The sequence below is a fragment of the Megalops cyprinoides genome, chromosome 3, assembly GCF_013368585.1.
Source record: "Megalops cyprinoides isolate fMegCyp1 chromosome 3, fMegCyp1.pri, whole genome shotgun sequence".
Taxonomy (NCBI): domain Eukaryota; kingdom Metazoa; phylum Chordata; class Actinopteri; order Elopiformes; family Megalopidae; genus Megalops; species Megalops cyprinoides.
Genome location: NC_050585.1, coordinates 25,152,577 through 25,171,793, shown reverse-complemented (window position 1 = coordinate 25,171,793; position 19,217 = coordinate 25,152,577). Strand labels below are relative to the sequence as shown.

Genomic DNA, 19,217 nt, shown 5'->3' with positions numbered 1-19,217 from the left:
TTGTCTAACTATCTTGTTTATGGGTGTAGCTAACTATTGCATACAACCAAAACGACAAAGCAAAAAAAGAAAAACAAAACAAAATGAGTAAATACTGGGTAAGAGAATTCCTTTTCAATAGAGTCGATTCCATGAATAAAAATCTTCATAGAAAATGATGGGCAATTTTCAATTCATTCCCTGCATTGCCTGAACTGAAAAGGAATTGACCCCAGCTCTGCAAGGTAATGTCAGCTAACTCCTTCTTCCGTTGTTCACGGTAGTGCTCTGTCTCTCATCGAGCAAGTTTCTTTTCTCTTCATTGTTTCAGTTGGTTATGGATGAGTGGCTTTTACATTCAGGGCAAGGTAAAACCACTCACCCAATCTATGAATCAAAAATGTGTTGAAGTAATTGCTGTATTTCTTATTATGAAGAGCATTGTGGTGTACCAATTTACACTATCTTTGTTGTTTCATTCATAAAAGTGATCCAAATCTCCCAATGTTAGCACATGAGTGCTAAGGTTTTCTGGGCCAGACAGTTGCCATGACAGTGGTTTCAGGTCAGCCAGGGTAAAGTTGACCCCCTTTCTCCAAATTCCATACATCTCAATCCTGTGACCATGGTGACGACAAGATGTTCATACAGAAAGCATACACAGTAGTGTATTCTTTCTATAACATGTTTCATGATGATCCAACTGCTTAAAAAAGATCTTGTTCCAAATTAATGATACCATTTATGAAAAGGTATACCTTTTTGTTTCTCTTTATGAAAGATATTTCACAGAATGATTTGAAAACATCACATGGTACTGTTACGTAACATGATTAAGAGTAATTTTACATTTTTTTTTTTTTTTATGTATGTGGCTATTAAACTCCCTTCAACTTCAGGAAGGTTGATGTTATAAGATGTGAGCAAGGTCGAGCAGCATAATGTCTGTATCTGAGACAGCATGCTGTTCTGTATGCAGACACAGACATCCTGTTATACTTTATTACTGTTTATTACTTTACTCTCAGTTAATGTGTGATTGCACATGTCAGCATGTATTTGCACTTGTATAATTACACTGAGGCAAAATCTCAGATAATTATGCAACCAAATTGGTCATAACACAGTGATCCAAAAGACATATCTGAGCTTACAGTTTACTCAAGAGCCATCCCAAAGCATTAAGTACCAACCTCAGCACAAACACAAAATCTTTCTGTTATCCTTCTGCATGCAGTGCAATATCACAATTTGATGTAAGGCTATCAATGTCATATCAAACGTTTTTGGTCCTCTAAAATATGGGAGCAGCTAGAGAATAGATTTATAAAGACAGCATCAATATTCTGCAGTGCCTCTCATGTCCCTTCAATTGACTGCTCTCTGGTTCATCACCACTATTGATCTCCCTGTGTTGTGATACAGTCTCAGGGTCTCACCATGGCTGTGAGGTGTATCCTTAGCCATATTTTACAGTGACAAGACCTATTCTTCACTCTATAACAACCAGTTAGTGGTGCTGAGTTGTCAACTTGCTAACACCTAACACGCTCATAACATAACTTACAATATTAGCGCATTTTAACTAAAGCACACTGCATCTTAAAAAAAATCCTTATCAGGTTTTATGGAAATATAGTCATTATGTGCAGTTCATGAAATGAACTACTGTTCAAATTCAATGAACATGCAATAGCTATGCACATCCTGTGCACAAGCTGATTGAAGCAGGAATCTTCAATTTCTTTATGAAGAAAATGGACAGCCTAAGTATAAATGGAACAGTTGACATTATATCCAACATTTGTGAAAGCAGTGATATTACAGATGTTGCAGCTATGTAGCAGCATAGTGTGGAAAGAAGCACAGGTGCCAGTCGATTCCCACAGGGGTCACTGCCATTGTACCCTTTGGCATGGTACCTAACCTAAATTACCTCTGCATATATCCCACTGTAGAAATGTATAATACATAAAAGTTGTAAGCAAAGTAAGTGACTTTGCATAAGTGTGGCTTCCAGTCTCTTTGGAAGAACATTACAGTGTAAAACATAAATTGTAATGTATCTAAATGAACAAACGTTCAATCGTAATATATTCATAAATATATATTATTAGCACCGTTATCAGCTACATTATTATTATTATTACACATTCAACCTTGTTTTTTAATATATCATGGGTTTTGGCATGGAATATAACAGTGGCTACCAGTTAGTTATTCATCTATTATTCATCTACTTTTATTTATAATAACTGTAACATAAATAGAATATAGTATCAGTTTGTATCTGTGACATTTTAGCAACACTTGATCAAGTTAGGAATCACTTTTCAAAATTGCCACACATTATAAATGTTCAGTTATTAAAGCAGTGGTGTTAAATTTATGTTAACTAGTTAGCTGACTGTACAAATTAAAGAAAATGTCTATTGTTGCCAGAGTAAATGATTACGGCTTTTTGCCCTTTAGATGCATAATTTTAAAGTAACTGATATATCCAATAATACAAAACTTCACGATAGCAATATTATGAACAGGCAGTGAATGTTGGTGGGTCATGTTTTGGATATCATCTGTAAATTAACACCAGTTTGTGATCCTATAGATAGATAGATAGATAGTTTTGGGTTTTTAGCTATTAGCTTTGTTCTTTGTGGCTTTTTAATTACGAACAGCATAGCTGTTTTCATTGGCTGTGATCTGTCTCTTATCAGCCACTTTAGCGAGGAATGTACAGCAAAGTTGTAGCCTATTTATCGAATGTTGATTTGATCCTTAAGCTTGCCAAAGTTAACATTAGTTAAATTTTACTGTGCAGTTGATATGCTTTTAAAATACAATTTTGTGTGGTGACCAATGGTGACATTATGGTCAAAAACACTATGTGGTTATTGACAGTCAATGACATTAGACATGCTACTATTATAGTACTACAGAATGATAATAATCATAAGAATGATAATAAAACAACAATTTTATCAGTTAACTTTATTTAAATTCAAAATGCATGCAGAGGCACAGTGCTGTTATTTGTTCTCCTGATGAGGCCATTGGACTTTTAATGTTTGAACCCTGTTAAAATCACATCCAGCTAATATTACATTATTCACTCTCCATGACAGAGGATATTAAGCAGGCTACCCTGTATACATATTTAGCGAGCGTTCTCATTTTATGTTAAAATATTACAAATGGAATATGCATATTAGTACAGCAGTTGGCCTTAATGTGTATAATGTAAGAGTTTTACTTTTATTTCATCTAGCTCATGAGCTAGCAGTATGTATTTACAGCTTTACCAAGCAACATTTGTCTTTTCTAGAAAGACAAGAAAAGACAATAGAAAATAGTTCTACCTCAGGATGTAATGTAATGTATATATTTTTTTGTCTTGATCTAATGGAGAAATCTACTTCCCCCATCCTTAGACTGTGTGCTGTAAGAGGCAACATTAAATAACTAGAACAGCTTGTCAGTTGCATCTACTCAAGTATAACAAAAGATGTTTATTAGGGTTAAAGGAAGTAACTTTAAAAGGACAGTGAAATGAACACAAGAAGCTAAAGTATTAATTGGACAAAATAAGTAGAAATATTTTTATGTAGTCATGGTAATCAACCACCATCTCTCTTGTCACCTTGAAGAGCTGTTTATAATTTGCTACTTGACATAGAAATGACCCTGTTATTAATCAAAGGTATAATTAAATGCCAAACAACAGTCTGTTTAAATCTGGTCAATACTGTTTGTGAAAATAAATGGTCATGAAGTATGGAATGCTGCCCATGTATGCGGTATGATCAAAGGTGACTATTTGTACAAAAATGGAAAAAATGTAGACCCAAATAACAAACAATGCGGAAATGTTACACTGCGTAATATATGTGTTAAGTACTCCCACATGGTGTAGTGCAATATTTTTAGCTTATGTGTATTTCCTTAACCATTCTCTAAAACATTGGTGTCTGCATTGGCCCTTTCATGTCTCCTTTTCTTTCGTGTTTTATTTTGTTCAAAGTGGAAGGTGGTGAGGGTGGTGACAAATAAAGTATAAATAGATAGACTCTTTAATGAAATGGAGTTACTTCTTCATTTAATTGACACAAAATGGGAATAATGCCAGAAATTGTATTAGGTAGTTGCACAGAATGTTTCATATTGAATTCTGATAATTATGGCAACCTGATCCTGTGTGACATTTTTTGAAGTCCTACGGCAAGTCCTTCGGAAAGTCATTAAACTTGTTAGCTGCATCCATACAGCAGAGGCTTCAAGAGGCACAAGATAACCTCATATCCCTGGTTTCTACCTGGAGCTGACTGCATATTAAACTGATGATTCTGCTGTTCATTAAGTTCTGACTCTAATTGAAAAGGCAGTTATGTTTTTTAGAAACTAGATTACAAGAATTATTGTTTTATATGGATAACCCCAGGGCAATGATAATTAACCAGCTTGTCAGAAGTCTTTTGTCTGGAGTTCTAATTTTGTTTTCCCCTCAATAACACACTTTCAGTGCACAGGAAGGAGGTTTTTTAGGGAAGGTGGAAAGAGGACAAGCTGTTCAGCTCTGTGAATTCAGCGCTCTGCTTTCGTCTTGTCACCACCGTAACAGCTTGTTCACCCGTCAAGCATAACTTGGAGTCTAGAGTCCACTTTTCCTTTAACAGGGAGCAGAGAATTATACTGAACATGGGTTCTTTGCATAACACCAGCAGGCGTCAGGGCAGGAAGAGAAGCAAACACCCATGATACAGACTTATTTTTCAGGTGTGTTCATTTTAGTGTCTTATTTTTATTTTCTTAGTGATTAGTGATCTATAGTCATTATTTTATTATCTTTTAAATTTTAATTATTTTATTTTGTCAAGTACTATGTGCTGTGTGGCGATAAAGGTGCTATACAATTATTATGATTATTATTATTATTATTAGTAGTAGTAGCAGTAGTAATAGTAGTTGTAGTAATAGTAGCAAAATGATTTGTAAGAATGTATTCCACACCATCTTTTGATTTGTATTGATTTGTAAAAAACAACTTCTGTCATACCATTCTTTTTTTAGCAGCATAATGGTTGATTTTTAATCCCTCTTTTTAAATTGTATACCCTGATTTTGAAATTGGGTTTTGATCCAGCTTTCTCTACATCGTCACTACAGGAAGGCTTATCCATTTTCCTAACAATATGCTAGATGCACAGCACAGGTCCTGAATCCAGACCATCCACTGGCATCACATTAGCCAATGGTGCCACCTTTTGCCACTTACCATTAGTACTAGCAATTCTGACACTTTGGGGAAAATTTCCCATCTTTTATTCATGCCAATATGATGATATATAAAAATACCCAGACAATAAAACATGTCTAAATCACTGACACCCACTTCATTCTCTAGTGCCTTAGCACAGAGCTGCCATAAAATGTTTTCAGCAGAGGATGATCACTCCACTCCTTGGTTTGAAAAATGCACAAGCAAAACCAGTTTGTTTGCTGGTGTTGATTATATACTACATTAGCTCAGGATGTTCTACATTACATCGCCAGGGTTATTGGAGGAGCTCACTGCGTCTATGGAAAAGGTTGATAATCGCTTTAATACAATGGGCTGAATGTAACATGCTTAGTGATTCATTCCTGTGGACACCTTCTCCATGCTTGAACCAGTCTCAATAATTAACGATGAGAAAGCTTTTGGCAGAATAGGTTGCAGCTAAAATGTAAGTATAATGTTACATATCACTGATTCCTTCTGGTATGTCTTTCTTATCATGAGGTTTAGCTTGCTGTTAGTATCAGGGAGAGTGTGCATCTCAAGTAACAGTAGGTCAAGGGGTCAGACCATTTTTAAAAAAGACAGGATAGTAGTGAGATGCTGTAGATAAAAGGGGATTTTTTTTTACAATTGAAGCCATGACCCAAAACAGAAATGTGATTAGTTGAATCAGCTGACATTCACATAGAGCAAAGACCTGCAGACAGGGCTTTGTGTCTGCATTTGTGAAGCTCTTCTCCCTTAATTCTGTTTGCGTCTGTGTATTTCTGTGTGTGTCTTCATTGTGCAGATAAAAGTGTGTTTCAAAGAGGGAGAGTGATAGACAGAGGAGAGGTGGACATCGGCACCCAGGTGACTCAGACTATTCCCCCCGGCCTCTTCTGGCGTTTTCACATCACTCTTCACCACCCTAAGTATGTCAAGTTCAACATTTCCCTGGCGCGGGACGCATTGCTGGGGATCTACGGGAGGAGAAACATCCCCCCAACTCACACCCAGGTATGCACAATCCCGCAAGGGTATGCTAACACTACCAAGTTGGCACCAAAGGTTATTTGGAAAGGAAGACATATTAAAAATAAGCCCCTGGAAAAAGTGTTTAGTTGGTTGTACCAAGCTTTTAAAATTAAGCCTTGAGATGATCATCTACTTGGAGTATGCTTGGCATGTTTGAACATTTTCAGAGATTTCCTCTGTATGATATTTATTAAATGGTTTAAGGGAGCTTCAGAAATTATTTCAAGCATCTGCTGTGACATACCTTTAAAATGTAAAAGTGTTGTGGATCTCTCTTCTTTTTTTCAGAGAAACACACTTTCGTAGTAAACACCTGTCTAAAGACTGTCTTCAATAAGAAAGCGTTTTTTCATATAAAGTTTATTTCACTCTTAACCCACCATTGAATGCTCTCAATAGGGTGCGCTGTCACATGTGGCTACACATATATGCATACTTACTTACTTACTTACTTACTGAAAACTGCAATATAAAAACACTATGGGAAATAATGAAATGCTAAAGAGGCCTATAAAAACATATGCAAACAAACTCCCTGGTTAAATCTAAAGCAACCTTACAGCACCTGTTGAACTGAGATAATTTTTTGTTATATAAACAACTTTAATCATAAGATAAATTTGGGGGTGTCATAATTAAATTTAACGTTCCTCTGTGAAGGCTCATATGCATAAATATTTGTATTTGGAGGTGCATAAAATCATACAAACACATGGCTGAATTAATTACCACTAATTAAAGGTTTTTGCTTGTAGGGTCTTGATGTGGGTCTTCATACAGTAATGTTAATAATTCATAATCAAAAACACAGTGAGCCTCCCGGATTCCATTTCACATCTCTTATCCATGGACTTTTGGAAGCCTGCGTATGAATGGTTGGCTGATCCGGCCCCGTTTGGGGCCTGCCTGCACATGCAGGCAGACATATGTTCCTCTTGACCAGACCTGGTTTGTACGTGATTACTGCTGATAGAGTTCCCAGCAGGTCAGCTGGCTGGGCTCAGAGGTCACCCAGAGCCGTCCCCCACTGATTCAGCTGTCACAAGTCCATTCAGATGTCCCCCTGCAAAACCTGCAAGCCTTTACATGATGAATTCTAATAGGATGTTTTAGTCATTAATCTGAGTTGGTCCCCTGGGCGGCGTGCTGAGTTTGTCCTGGTTCCAAGGAGATTTTCCCCCTCTTCTCCTTTTGCTGCCATGGGAATGGGGAAGGGGGGGGGGGGGTGGTGATAAAGTAGGAAATAGCAATTTCCATTTCAGTAAGAGACTCATTTGCCTCCGCGGTTGCTGTTGAGTCACTGAGGCACAGGGGCCACTGTCGGGTTCTGCTGAAAATGTTTATTTTATTTATTTATTTTTTTCCCTGATACAGGACCGACAGAGACTACCCGTGACTTGCTAAATTATAAGCAAAATGATCCATGTTCCACAGGCCCGAGGGAGCACTCTGCTGTGCGCTGCTCACATAAGTGTGTCTGAGTCACGGTGCTTATCAGAGGGATTCTGACACCCGAGGGCAAGTTGTCATTGCAGGTCTCGAAACACTAGTACACAGTTTGTTTTGGACAGGGCCATAAAAATATCCCCCCTGTGGCCCAGATGAGCACATTCCTAGCAGGCACGGGTGTAATCCCAGCCTGACCCCTCATCCCTGGGAAGAGAAGCAGACAAGAGGGACACTGGCGAAGATGAGGCACTCAACCCTGCCTGAGCTAACTGTCAGCTTCTTAATATCTCCTGATTCAAGAAACATGTCCCTGTGTACTGAGCCCAGCTTCATGTTGAAACCATCGCCATGGTAGCCCACCAGTTGAAGTTTAGGGTCAAGCATATAATATTTGATTTATATTAGATGTATTATATTATATTATATTATCTAATTAGTTATGTAGGTAGGTAGCAATTAAGGTGGCCTGCCTGTTAGCCAGCTAGGTAAATGGCTGGCTAACTTGTGACCATTTTTAACCATGTTGCCACTTATGCAATAAAACACAAGGCAATGTTGCTGTGAGATTGGTAGATTACAGGAAATGTTGGAAATGTTTTTTTTTTTTTTTCTGAACTGTTGAGATTATGTTGCTGGTTGTTGAAGTATAAATGTGGGTGTCAGCACAATTTTGAAGATTTAGAAGGAAATTTGAATAGAGGAGCAGAAAAACAAGACAATAAGGAAGACACCCACATTTGGGTGTTTATTGTGTGGCCATATATGATTATATCCAAATTTTGTATGTTGAAATGAGGGTACGTGACACCATGAAGTAAATGCCAGACATCAGGGTCATGCTGTTATTTCTGTGGGAAACCACAAAAAGGAACTAAGTACCTAAGTCTAGGGTATTGGTATGGGGTATGCCCCACCAGCCTATAATTCGAAGGAAGGTATACCTGCCACCTCAATCTGAAAAAAAAAAAATCTCTGGCTGTGGCAGCAGCACAGGAGCATGGGTAAGCTCATTTTATATGTGGCATTCAGTACACATTGATTGCAGCATATGGTGCACTACAAGTGTTGTGGACCCACCTGGGGTTCTCTCCTCCTTTGCCACAGTCTGTCCAATGATCATGCAGCTGTGTTTTTCAATTGTGCTGGGGCTGGAATGCATGTCAATCAATGCCATGCTGGTTCCTAAAACAGGTGCAGTGTAATTTAATGTATCTTAGCTTTGGAGGTTCTGATTCACATGAGGCTCCACACAGTCCATTAAATTAAGCTTGCTTGGTTGAGGGTGGTGTTCAGTTTATTTATGGGTGTGTGTGTGGGTGTGTGTGTGTGTTTGTGTGTGTGCCTGTGTGTTACGTTAATCCACTTTGAATTGTTCCAGGAATTTAATTGAAAGTCCCAGAGTTGATTTGCCAAACCAAGCAAAGGAGCTGGAGACAACGCCATCATAATTTAATTTTAATTTAATAATATTGTTTTTATGCACCTAGGGTCTACATTATTCTGTGTGGCATGGGGAAAGAAATATACTCTACTCCTTGGCTGAAGCAACCCACAGCTAATGTGCATTGTGCCATTCAAATGAATTGACCTCTAAATCAAATTGAGCGCTTAGCTGCTAGTACTTTGCTAATAAATAAGCTACATCTGCAGCTGATATATGTCGGCCTTGAAAACACTTGAAACAAACAGTCTTAGATATCCATGAGCAGGATTGCTATGATAAAGACATACACATCCTCTGACCCTTGCTTGCTGGTTTCACACTGGGAGGGACACCACGGGCGGCAGTTAGTGCTGTTCCCAGGCTGGAACTTGCGCTCCTGCCCATTCCTGTGCCTTTCACTGAAGTTCAATCCATTCTGTTCTGCAGTTCGATTTTGTCAAGCTGCTGGATGGGAAGCAGCTGATTAAGCAGGAGGCAAAGATTCCAGAAGACTCCAGTTCTGTGCCCCGGAACCTGATCCTCACCACCCTCCAGGAGACCGGCTTCATCGAATATATGGACCCAGGGACCTGGTACCTGGCCTTTTACAATGATGGAAAGAAAATGGAACAAGTGTTCGTTCTCAGCACTGCCATCGGTAAATTGCATCTTGTTACTGCAAAGCAAGCTGGGCACTGAGAGCAGGGGAGCTCGCTTTTAATGATCTTTTCTGGAGAGTATACACTTCTGTCTATCACTATTGAACTATTTAAGGAAGAGCAGCTATCATCTTTAAAAGTTGCACTAATGTGTTATATCTAACAAAAGGTGTGGTTCAGATTAATTTTCAACTCACAAGACCAGTGAGAGAACAGTGAATGGCTTTGCCTACACTCAAACATATGTCGATAATCAGTTTCCTCCATGTGGATCTCATGAGGTAGTACTGTCTGAGGCATCTGTGGCATCCTCTTTTTATGCTAATGCAAGGCTACAGAAAACAGAATAAAAGTGTGTGAGCACAAGTCCAACATTTAAATACAAAATCCCAAAAGGCCACAATATACAGGGTGATACAGGTTAGTAGACAGGGGAGCAACATTCTATGACAAGTATTTTTCATTGTGTACTTTCACAGCTGCATACATTCAGTATGCACAATCATAAGTATATCATCTTACAGAAAATTGCAAAATATCACCTAAAGCAAAAGTGGCTGATTCCTCACTCAGAATTGAACGTCAAGGTAGCCAATCTATTTTGCCTCTTGTGAAGTGAAAGTAAGTGTTTCCGTTAGAGACATTTTTTTGTTATAACCCAGAATTTTACTGATTCCAGAGGATTTTGTACGGCAATAAAGGATTCAACCACTGGATAAGCAGTAGCAAAGATACCGTACGCTGAGAATGAAGTGGGATTTACTAATGCACTTCTCATAAAGCACCTCTCATCCTCTTCTCATAATTTTGATTAATTTTTAACACATTGTGCTGCATATACCACAACGAGAGTCTTGAAATTGATTTATATGGTAAGATTTTCTTAGGGAGGGCAGGAGTCATACATGCAGAATTTCAGGTTGTTGCTCTCCTTTGACTGTAATTTTAACAAAATGCCACACTGCAAAATCCTGCAAAGTAAAGTTGTAAATCAGTCTTTTATGGTGAACTTCATGTTTCATCAGGGTCAACTAAGTATATATGGTATTTGCTGTTTTTTCACAACATATATTTGAGAGTTTTCTAAATAAAAGATGTTAAAGACAATATCTGCACTAAAGATGTTGTAATACGTATAACTGGAATGCTGTCTATGCATGTTTTTATCCAACTTCAGTACCTCTGCTCTTTTCCTTAATAAATGACCTCATCGAAACCTTGCTCTCCTTCCAAAAGAGTAAGGTGCCTCGGGCAAAATAAGTGCAGCAGATTTGTACTAAGGAAAGGTGTGCCTCTCTGAAACCATTTCTGAACTTTTCGAAAACAGGTGCCATTTCCCATGAGTTGCTCCTTAGTAGCACTAAGCCAATCTAATGCATATAACTGCCTGGAGGACAATCAACAGAGAAGTACAGGCCAGTATTCACACGAACTGATACTTATTTTCTCCAGGAGCACATCAGAGGAAAAAAATATTAATCATCGGCTGCCTTTAGCAACTACGGAACAACTTGATCAAAAAGTAATGAGCCTCTGCTGACAGTACTGGCCATTACGAACAATGTTCTTTCTGCTCACAGAAACCATGGATGGCTGCTCGACAAACTGCAACGGAAATGGGGAATGCGTGTCAGGCCACTGCCATTGTTTCAGCGGCTTCCTCGGGCCTGACTGTGCAAAAGGTATTCACCTCTTTCCTCCTTCCCCACCCTACAAGAACAGAGAGTTCTACAAATGTGTGGGTCTAGGTGAATTCACCTGGGCATTCCAGTCTGTCACTGTGGGAAAGTGTTTGTGTGGGTGGAAAAAAGGCGAAAGAAAGCTCGCCAGACAATATAGGATTAGGGTCTTGTATTTCTCTGCATGGATACCAGGTCATGGACAAATTGAATGGAATTTAAATGAGCTCCAGATTCCTCACAGTCACCGCCACAGTCTCAAGGTCCATAATTGACAATTATTGAGAAGCTGCATGAATTTAAGGCCTGCAGCAACTGGCTGCCATGTCACTCTTTTTTTGATTAAGGAACTGTGGAAGGGCAGATACATTTCTTATGATTAAGTGTACATATCTAAATAAGTGACATGGCAAAGGTCATTGAAGATATTAAACAGGGTCAGACTGTCCACTGTTATTCCATTCTGCTGTACTAGAGACAGTCACATAGAATATAGTGATCGTGCCACCACTGCACCACTTTGCACATAAACTGGCATTGTTAACAGAAATGGAACATAAGGTACACAGTTAAATGCCAGTGTGCAATCCATAGGTCCAACCCTTGGGTTCACCCCCCAGTGAAATATCTGGGATCATGAGGGTTAGGTAAGGAGTGTTGATCAGAATCACTCATGAAGGAGACATGCCTAACAGGCACATAGCTTGATGTGGGGAGGGTGTAATGTGGGAACAAGCAATTATCTCAAATGCTGGGTACATTGTGTTCAATTTTTTTCTTTTCTTTTCTTAGAATTTTTCCAGCCATATATACAAAATCATACAGTGGTTTCTAAGATAAATGTCCAGACAGGGAAACTGCAATTATGCATAACTGTATTTGTATATTGTTGCATATAATAAGAGAAAAAAAGTTTGCATCTTCTTTATATTTGATACAGAGCTGAACATGGGAAAGGTCAGAGATATTGTTACCAGCCCAGAGAATGGCACTACCCTGACAACTCTGAAAGTGGAAAAAAATACAGTTGAGTTTGATGTAGGAAAAATGTTTTAAGACCATCACAGACCACAGACTTTGATAAACTGTAAACATCATTTAATTTAAAAATAACGGTTATGTTGCAACTTTTAAAAAGTAGTGCAAATTTGACTGCTTGTCCAAACAGCACTAAGGCAGCTTTGTATGGGACATTAAGAGGCTACATCACATATAGAGAACATGGCAAGTGGTTTTCAAAACAGCATAAAATGAAAGGTGATGTGATATTGAGTAAGATGTTACTAAGTTGGTGATCTACATTTCTGAAGATAAATTAAAATTACACCATATTAATAAGACTTTAGAATTTTATATTTGCTGCCCTAAAAAGGAGGATTTTCTTATAGAGCAAATATTGGTTCATAAGGTAAATAAGACAGCTAGGTGGCCACATATTAACACAGCAGCGTTATATGGATGATAGTTTTTCAGCAGCAAAATCACACTGTCACCATTTCAATTTCTGCACATGGCCTGATAAGAGGAGGAGACAGAATGTAATGGAGAGACATGCTCAGCATGAAAAGTAGTTCCGTTTGAGCAGTTTGGTTTTGATTTTGTTTGCGCCTTTAATACTCTTAAGAACAACGTATGTTTAATGTTAAGTTATAGTACTGGTTTTCTTCTACTAATACGAGTATCATCAATATAATAATAAACACTAATGTGTTTAGCGAACATAATGACAGATAAATTTGAAAGAACAATTGCAAGATTGAAAGAGTATTGTGTGAATTTTACCATAAAATTTTGTGATAGCCAAAAACAATTCATCCAGAATGCAAAAATAATTCATTTTTATAGATTTTTTTGTAAAAAAAAAAAAAAAAAATTGTGGACTAGTCCATTTCAGAGGAAGTCCAGTATATCAGCATGGTGAGTGAAGTCTTATGCAAGTGGCAGTTCTACACCTCTGATGACAGCAGGTAGCCCATCCTACTGCCATGGTGTCAAAAGAGTGGCATTTATATAAATATATACACACATATATATATATATATTATGTCTCACCCCCTTGGGAGGCATCTCAGATCCTCTACCAGATGCCTGGGAGCTTGAGGGTTGTGTGCAGTATCTTTGCTGTTCCTAGTAAGGCACTCTTCTGGACTGAGAGCTCCGATGTTGTTCCTGGGATCTGTTGGAGCCACTCTCCCAACTTAGGTGTCACAGAATCCACCAATAATGGGATGACATTGGCTCTTACATTTCACATCCGCTCTAGTTACTCCGTCAATCTCTGGTATTTCTCCAGCTTCTCGTATTCCTTCCTTTCGATGTTGCTGTCATTCAGGACTGCTGTGTCTATCACCATTGCTGTCTTCTGGTCCCTATCCACCACCACGATTTCTGGTTGGTTTGCCAGGACTTGCTTGTCCGTCTGGATCTGGAAGCCCCACAGGATCTTGACCCGGTCATTCTCAGCCACCCTTTGAGGTGTTTCCCATTTAGACTCGGGAAGCTCCAGTCTGTACTCAGTGCCGATATTTCTGTACACTATCCCAGCAACTTCATTGTGCCGCTCAGTGTATGCTGTTCCTGCTTGGATTTTGCACCCAGCCACTATGTGTTGGATTATCTCAGGGGCCTCTTTGCACAGCCTGCACCTTGGGTCCTGCTGGGTGTGGTACACCCCTGCTTCTATTGACCTGGTGCTCAGTGCCTGCTCTTGTATAACAACAGAGGCAGTTAGACCAGAAAGCAGTGCCAGACATGTCAATCAGCATTTACACAGGCAAACATTTTTCTGTTTTCATAACACCTCTCAAAAACATATACAGTACAGACACATGTTTGAAAACTGCATCTTAGATTGAGATTCATTTTTTCATACATGAGGAAAACTAAAAACTGTAAATTGACATAAAGCTGACATAAAGTGACTAAAAGAACCAGCTTTTTCTGGAGGTGAAATTACTTTAAAGCGTTATTAGTGGTTTCTTGAGGTTCCAGCCTTTTCATCATCCTTTCGGAGTGCAGTGCTGCCATCTGTGTCACACGCCGGATGGCGCCTGGCTAGCTAAAAAGAGATTTCAAAGGGATCTGGCTTGAGCACCGGCAGGTCTTGCATTAGTCCTGTTAGGGGCAGTAAGTACTCGTGCTCCAACCAATCTTTTAAACTCAAATATATTTCACTATCAGGTAAATCTTTTGTAGTACCGTTTATAGTATTCTCTTTTTTGTGTTGTTCTTATTTACCCACTCTTTAATTCAGACTTAGACTTAGAATATTGGAGGATCAAATTGATGAGAGAAGTGATTATTATGACTGAGGATCTGTATATAAATTACACAAGGTACTTAAAATATACCTATAAATATGAACATAAAAAGTACAACAAATGGGGGCAAATGTAATATGAAAACAAATGAAAACATCTAGTTTAGATGCATTATTCATCAATTATCTTTGCTTTTGTCATGTAGGCTGGAGTACGTAACTGCAGGATATAACTCCAGCAGAAAATAAACCCACTAAAAAAAGGGATTCAGTAATGACATTTTGTTTCCACTTTGGTCACTCTTCAGAGTGAATTTGCTGAAGCTGAGTTACTGAGCACGTAAATAACAGAAACAAAACAGAATAAATATATATGTTTAAATTCTATTCTTGTAATGTCTATTTTAGTCTGGCGGGAGTGTTAAGGTTGCCATTTGCGCTGGGAGCCAATTCAACAAGTGCATTATAAAATACATGACAGTGTTGCTCATTTTTAAGACTGACAGAACAATCTTTGTGTGTTGGGGAGGGGGTTGTTTTGTAACCGGCCATGTGGCACTGTTTAAAGTACTTTATTGATTTTTGTGACAGAACCCAGCGTGTTTAAATCTTCTAAACTAATATTTAAATGAGACTATTGCCATAGCCTTGTAGTATTAATTTGAATTAGCACACTGAAATTTAAATTGGAAATGAATACAAATTAGTGTAAAATGGTAAAGTGCTCAAAAATGATTTTCAAAAAAAAAATCCTTTTTAAAAAATGTATCTGAAAAACTGACAAGCAAAGCATCATTGTATGCCATAGATCTATTTGGGAAGGTAAATGAACACAAATAAAACACTTGATTAGACTGTAAACTGAAGACTGTGTTCATGGATTGGGTAACATGTCGTAACAGGGAACATGGGTAACACAGGAACGTTTCCTTGAGGTTGCCATTGGAGATGGATGCAGTGTCGAGTTCAATCGAAACGGTCAACTAAACCTTTATGATTAGACACAGGCTATGGACAAGCCTGTAGATATTTCCTGTTCTCTGACTTGATTTGATTCACAGGTCATTCTCCTTCATAAATAGAAGCACTGTTGTATTTGGCTCCAGAGCAGTACACTAGAGCACTAAAGCATATTCCTCCTCCAGCTCCGCTGTACAGGTTAACAAATGCATGCCATTTCATCATGCCAGTGCGCCAAGAAAGCTCCTTATATCTCAGCCCTTGACTTTCTGCTGTATTACAATGTTGTGTGACATTAACATTACAACATTATAGCATATACAGTAATATATTAAAAGAGTTGTTTCAAAGACATTTTTACTCTTTATTTATTCAAGTGCTGTGTATGAAATATGTGCTTTTTTGTGTCATTAGCATTAGCATGGATTTTCATTGGAGGTAATGCTAAATGTTATGGAGAGCAGTGTTTATAAAAAGGCTCCTATGGCCATGCAACTGAGCAAATCAAACCCAGAAACGTGTTTTGCTGGACACACAGAACATTTATAGATCTGCCCTAGAACGACTGCTTTCCAGAAGTACCAAGCACACACCATGTAAAACATTTTCCCTGGGGCTCATTTTCAAATACTAATTGACTTTCTTTTCTGTAAACTAAAAATCATTTCAAGCTTCAGTTACATACACATGTTAAACAGTAATTGTATGGTAAACCGTTGAGAGTACCCTGAGGTGTCCTTTAATGGTATAGTAGTATCTGTAGTGGTTTTCGGTATTTATTGCACCATGCAACAGCACGTACACAATTGTGTGCAACACAGCAATTACAACAAAGAATTACAATAGGCGGAAGGACTGCATGTCCTACCACATACACTCACATGAAAGTGGCATGCAAAAGCCCTACATCTGCTCTGCATGCAGGAAGGGCTTCTCCAGGTAAGTGCGCACATGTACTGAAGTGAGGGTTGCACTCGGGGATCTGGGTTTTGGAGAGGGAGTGGTGGTGGCGGCTTGCAGCATATGCATTACAATAGGCACCTACATTTCGACGGTTTGACAAGAATTTTAGAAGGGCGTAGGGGTACGAAATTGTAAGCATTGTTCAATGAAGCAGCACAATGTCCTTCTGCTTCGGTTTGAAGTACTGCTGAGGTATCAAATTATTTGGGGACTGGCCAAGGTACTTCGGCGGTCTAATCACACGATGCAAACGGAGGCTAACCTGATGCACGGGAGTGAAAATCGCCTGCCTGAGTCTCCGGGTTCGTGTGTAGCCGCGCTGAGCTCTGCAGCAGCACTGCTCGCAGGCTTGAGCTCTGCCACTTTATTTTTTAGTTTCATAAACATCAATTTTCATGCTTTGCTCAGAGAGGGACCCGGGGGGCATCGGTGGGATCTTGAAGATGGGGGGGGGGGGCGCCACCGCTGCAGCTCGACTCAGGTGGCACTTGAACAAATTGAAGGGCCGTGCGGATTAGCGGGATTTCACAGGATAAGGCGCTGAGTGCCCGTGCCTGGTTGCTTGGCGGCCCGAGCCCAGCACTTACACGCTGTCATCAAAGTTAAGAGATTAGGTGCCATCATTTGCATGCATATTATTGATTTGTGATCGGCGAGGTGAAGGCAGACGCCAGCGGGCTTGCCGTGCTTGCAGTAAGGGTGCTGGCGAGGACAACTGGCTTCAACCAGAAACAGCCAGCAATGCATTCTGAGATACGCCAAGACATAAAGCAACACGAGCAGCTTTATATACCAGTGCGCATATGGTGTGATGATAAATATGAGTCTGGAAGGATATGGGCAAGAGTGACATATCAGTAACAAAGCATCTGCTGTTGCTTTTGTTGCAGACTCCTGCCCGGTCTTGTGCAGTGGGAATGGGGAGTATGAGAAGGGTCACTGCATATGTCACCCAGGCTGGAAGGGCCCAGAATGTGACATTCAGGAGGACCAGTGCATCGACCCCACCTGCTCCAACCATGGCACCTGCATCCAGGGCATCTGCGTGTGCATACCAGCTTACAAGGGCAACAACTGTGAACAAGGCAGGCACCTCCTATGCCACCGCGCATGCTGCCATACACCGTCCTCATTAATCTAGTCACGTTTAAACCACACCTTTCCACTGATTAAGTAGAAATCCATTTGGCAAAACGTTGGTCTCGTCATGATTTATATATTCTGCAGAACAAGATCCACCCAACAAATTATCCTCCAGCTCCCATTTCATTCCCGTGGCTCTAATTCATGAGGCATTAATGGGCTGCAACTCAAAAATCCATTGATTGTCCATTTATAGCATAGTTGTATCCAAAGGGATGATTGCTGGTTTGTCTGAAATGTTTCACTGGGAAGCAACCTTGAGCCATTAAGGCGAGAATCGAACCAAATCTGAAAGCTCTGTAGTAATTGCGAGGGCTAACACAAAGCAGACATTGCACAGCATGCATTAGTAAAGGGGTGTCTTGAAGTGTATCAGAATGTGCAGCATGTGATCATGTGATCAATTGGCCTGAGACATGGATTGCACTGTGGCTTGTTAATTTTTGATAAGAACCCAGCTTTAACAGCCAACATTTTCATGTACTGGTTAGCTTTTGACAGTTATATCATGGTGCAGTCGTCAGTTATTAATGCTTCCCAGCTGAGATGCAGTGTTCACATTATGTTGCAGCGATGTGGTGTGCAGAATAAATTGCTGCTGGGTTACATCACTGTTTGAGAGGAGAGAAAGCAGGATGTTGCAAATGTTAATTCACCTAAATAAGGGATTTTGTCTAAAGGAAGAATTTAAAGGATGCATTCATCTAACAAGGAAATCAATTCAAATATTCCTCTCTTGTAAGTTATACATTGTAAGATGTCATGTTGTACATAGGTTAGTTAGTACATAGGTTAGTTAGTCTTTAGGGGGCAACTGTCAGGTGATAGTGAACATGTGCTTTCAGCCCCCAACCTGTCAAACCACTGTACTCCTTAGAGTGGAGAAAACAGTGGCTACTAGCACGGTCTTCACAGTGCCCTCTTGCTGGTTCCTCCTTAGTGGACTGCCTGGACCCCCAGTGCGCGGGCCATGGTGTGTGTGTGAAGGGGGAGTGCCTGTGCTCACCCGGATGGGGTGGGTCAGGTTGCGAGAACCCGCTGCCAGCCTGCCAGGAGCAGTGCTCGGGCCATGGCGCCTACCTGCCCGACACGGGCACCTGCAACTGCGACGCCAGCTGGACAGGCTCTGACTGCTCAACAGGTGAGTCCCACAATGCATCGCTCTGAGTCTTACCTCACACTGTCAGGAGCTGTTCTGTCATAGGAGAGTGAGAAATGATTATCACAGGGAGGTTGTGCTCCACAAGAAAATAAGATGAGTAAAGCCAAGGCATTCTGGGATGCGATCTGTTGTGGTTGAGGTGCACAAATTTGCTTCCTGTTGGCACATCTGTGAAAGTGTAAAGTTTCACATGTTGATCACACTCCACAATCCTTTTGGGCAAAAATAGCCTGCTGTCCCACACCC

At 39.8% G+C, this 19,217-nt stretch overlaps 1 protein-coding gene across 1 annotated transcript in view; it reads left to right on the top strand.

Annotated features, from left to right (window-relative positions):
- tenm1 (teneurin transmembrane protein 1) overlaps positions 1-19,217 on the top strand; it is a 214,038-nt gene that overhangs the window by 135,515 nt on the left and 59,306 nt on the right. Inside the window, exons 7-11 of the mRNA XM_036523629.1 lie at positions 6,048-6,256; positions 9,594-9,804; positions 11,386-11,487; positions 17,557-17,751; positions 18,750-18,950. Of these exons, the coding sequence (XP_036379522.1) occupies positions 6,048-6,256; positions 9,594-9,804; positions 11,386-11,487; positions 17,557-17,751; positions 18,750-18,950 (918 nt within the window). The remainder of the gene's footprint in view (positions 1-6,047; positions 6,257-9,593; positions 9,805-11,385; positions 11,488-17,556; positions 17,752-18,749; positions 18,951-19,217) is intronic.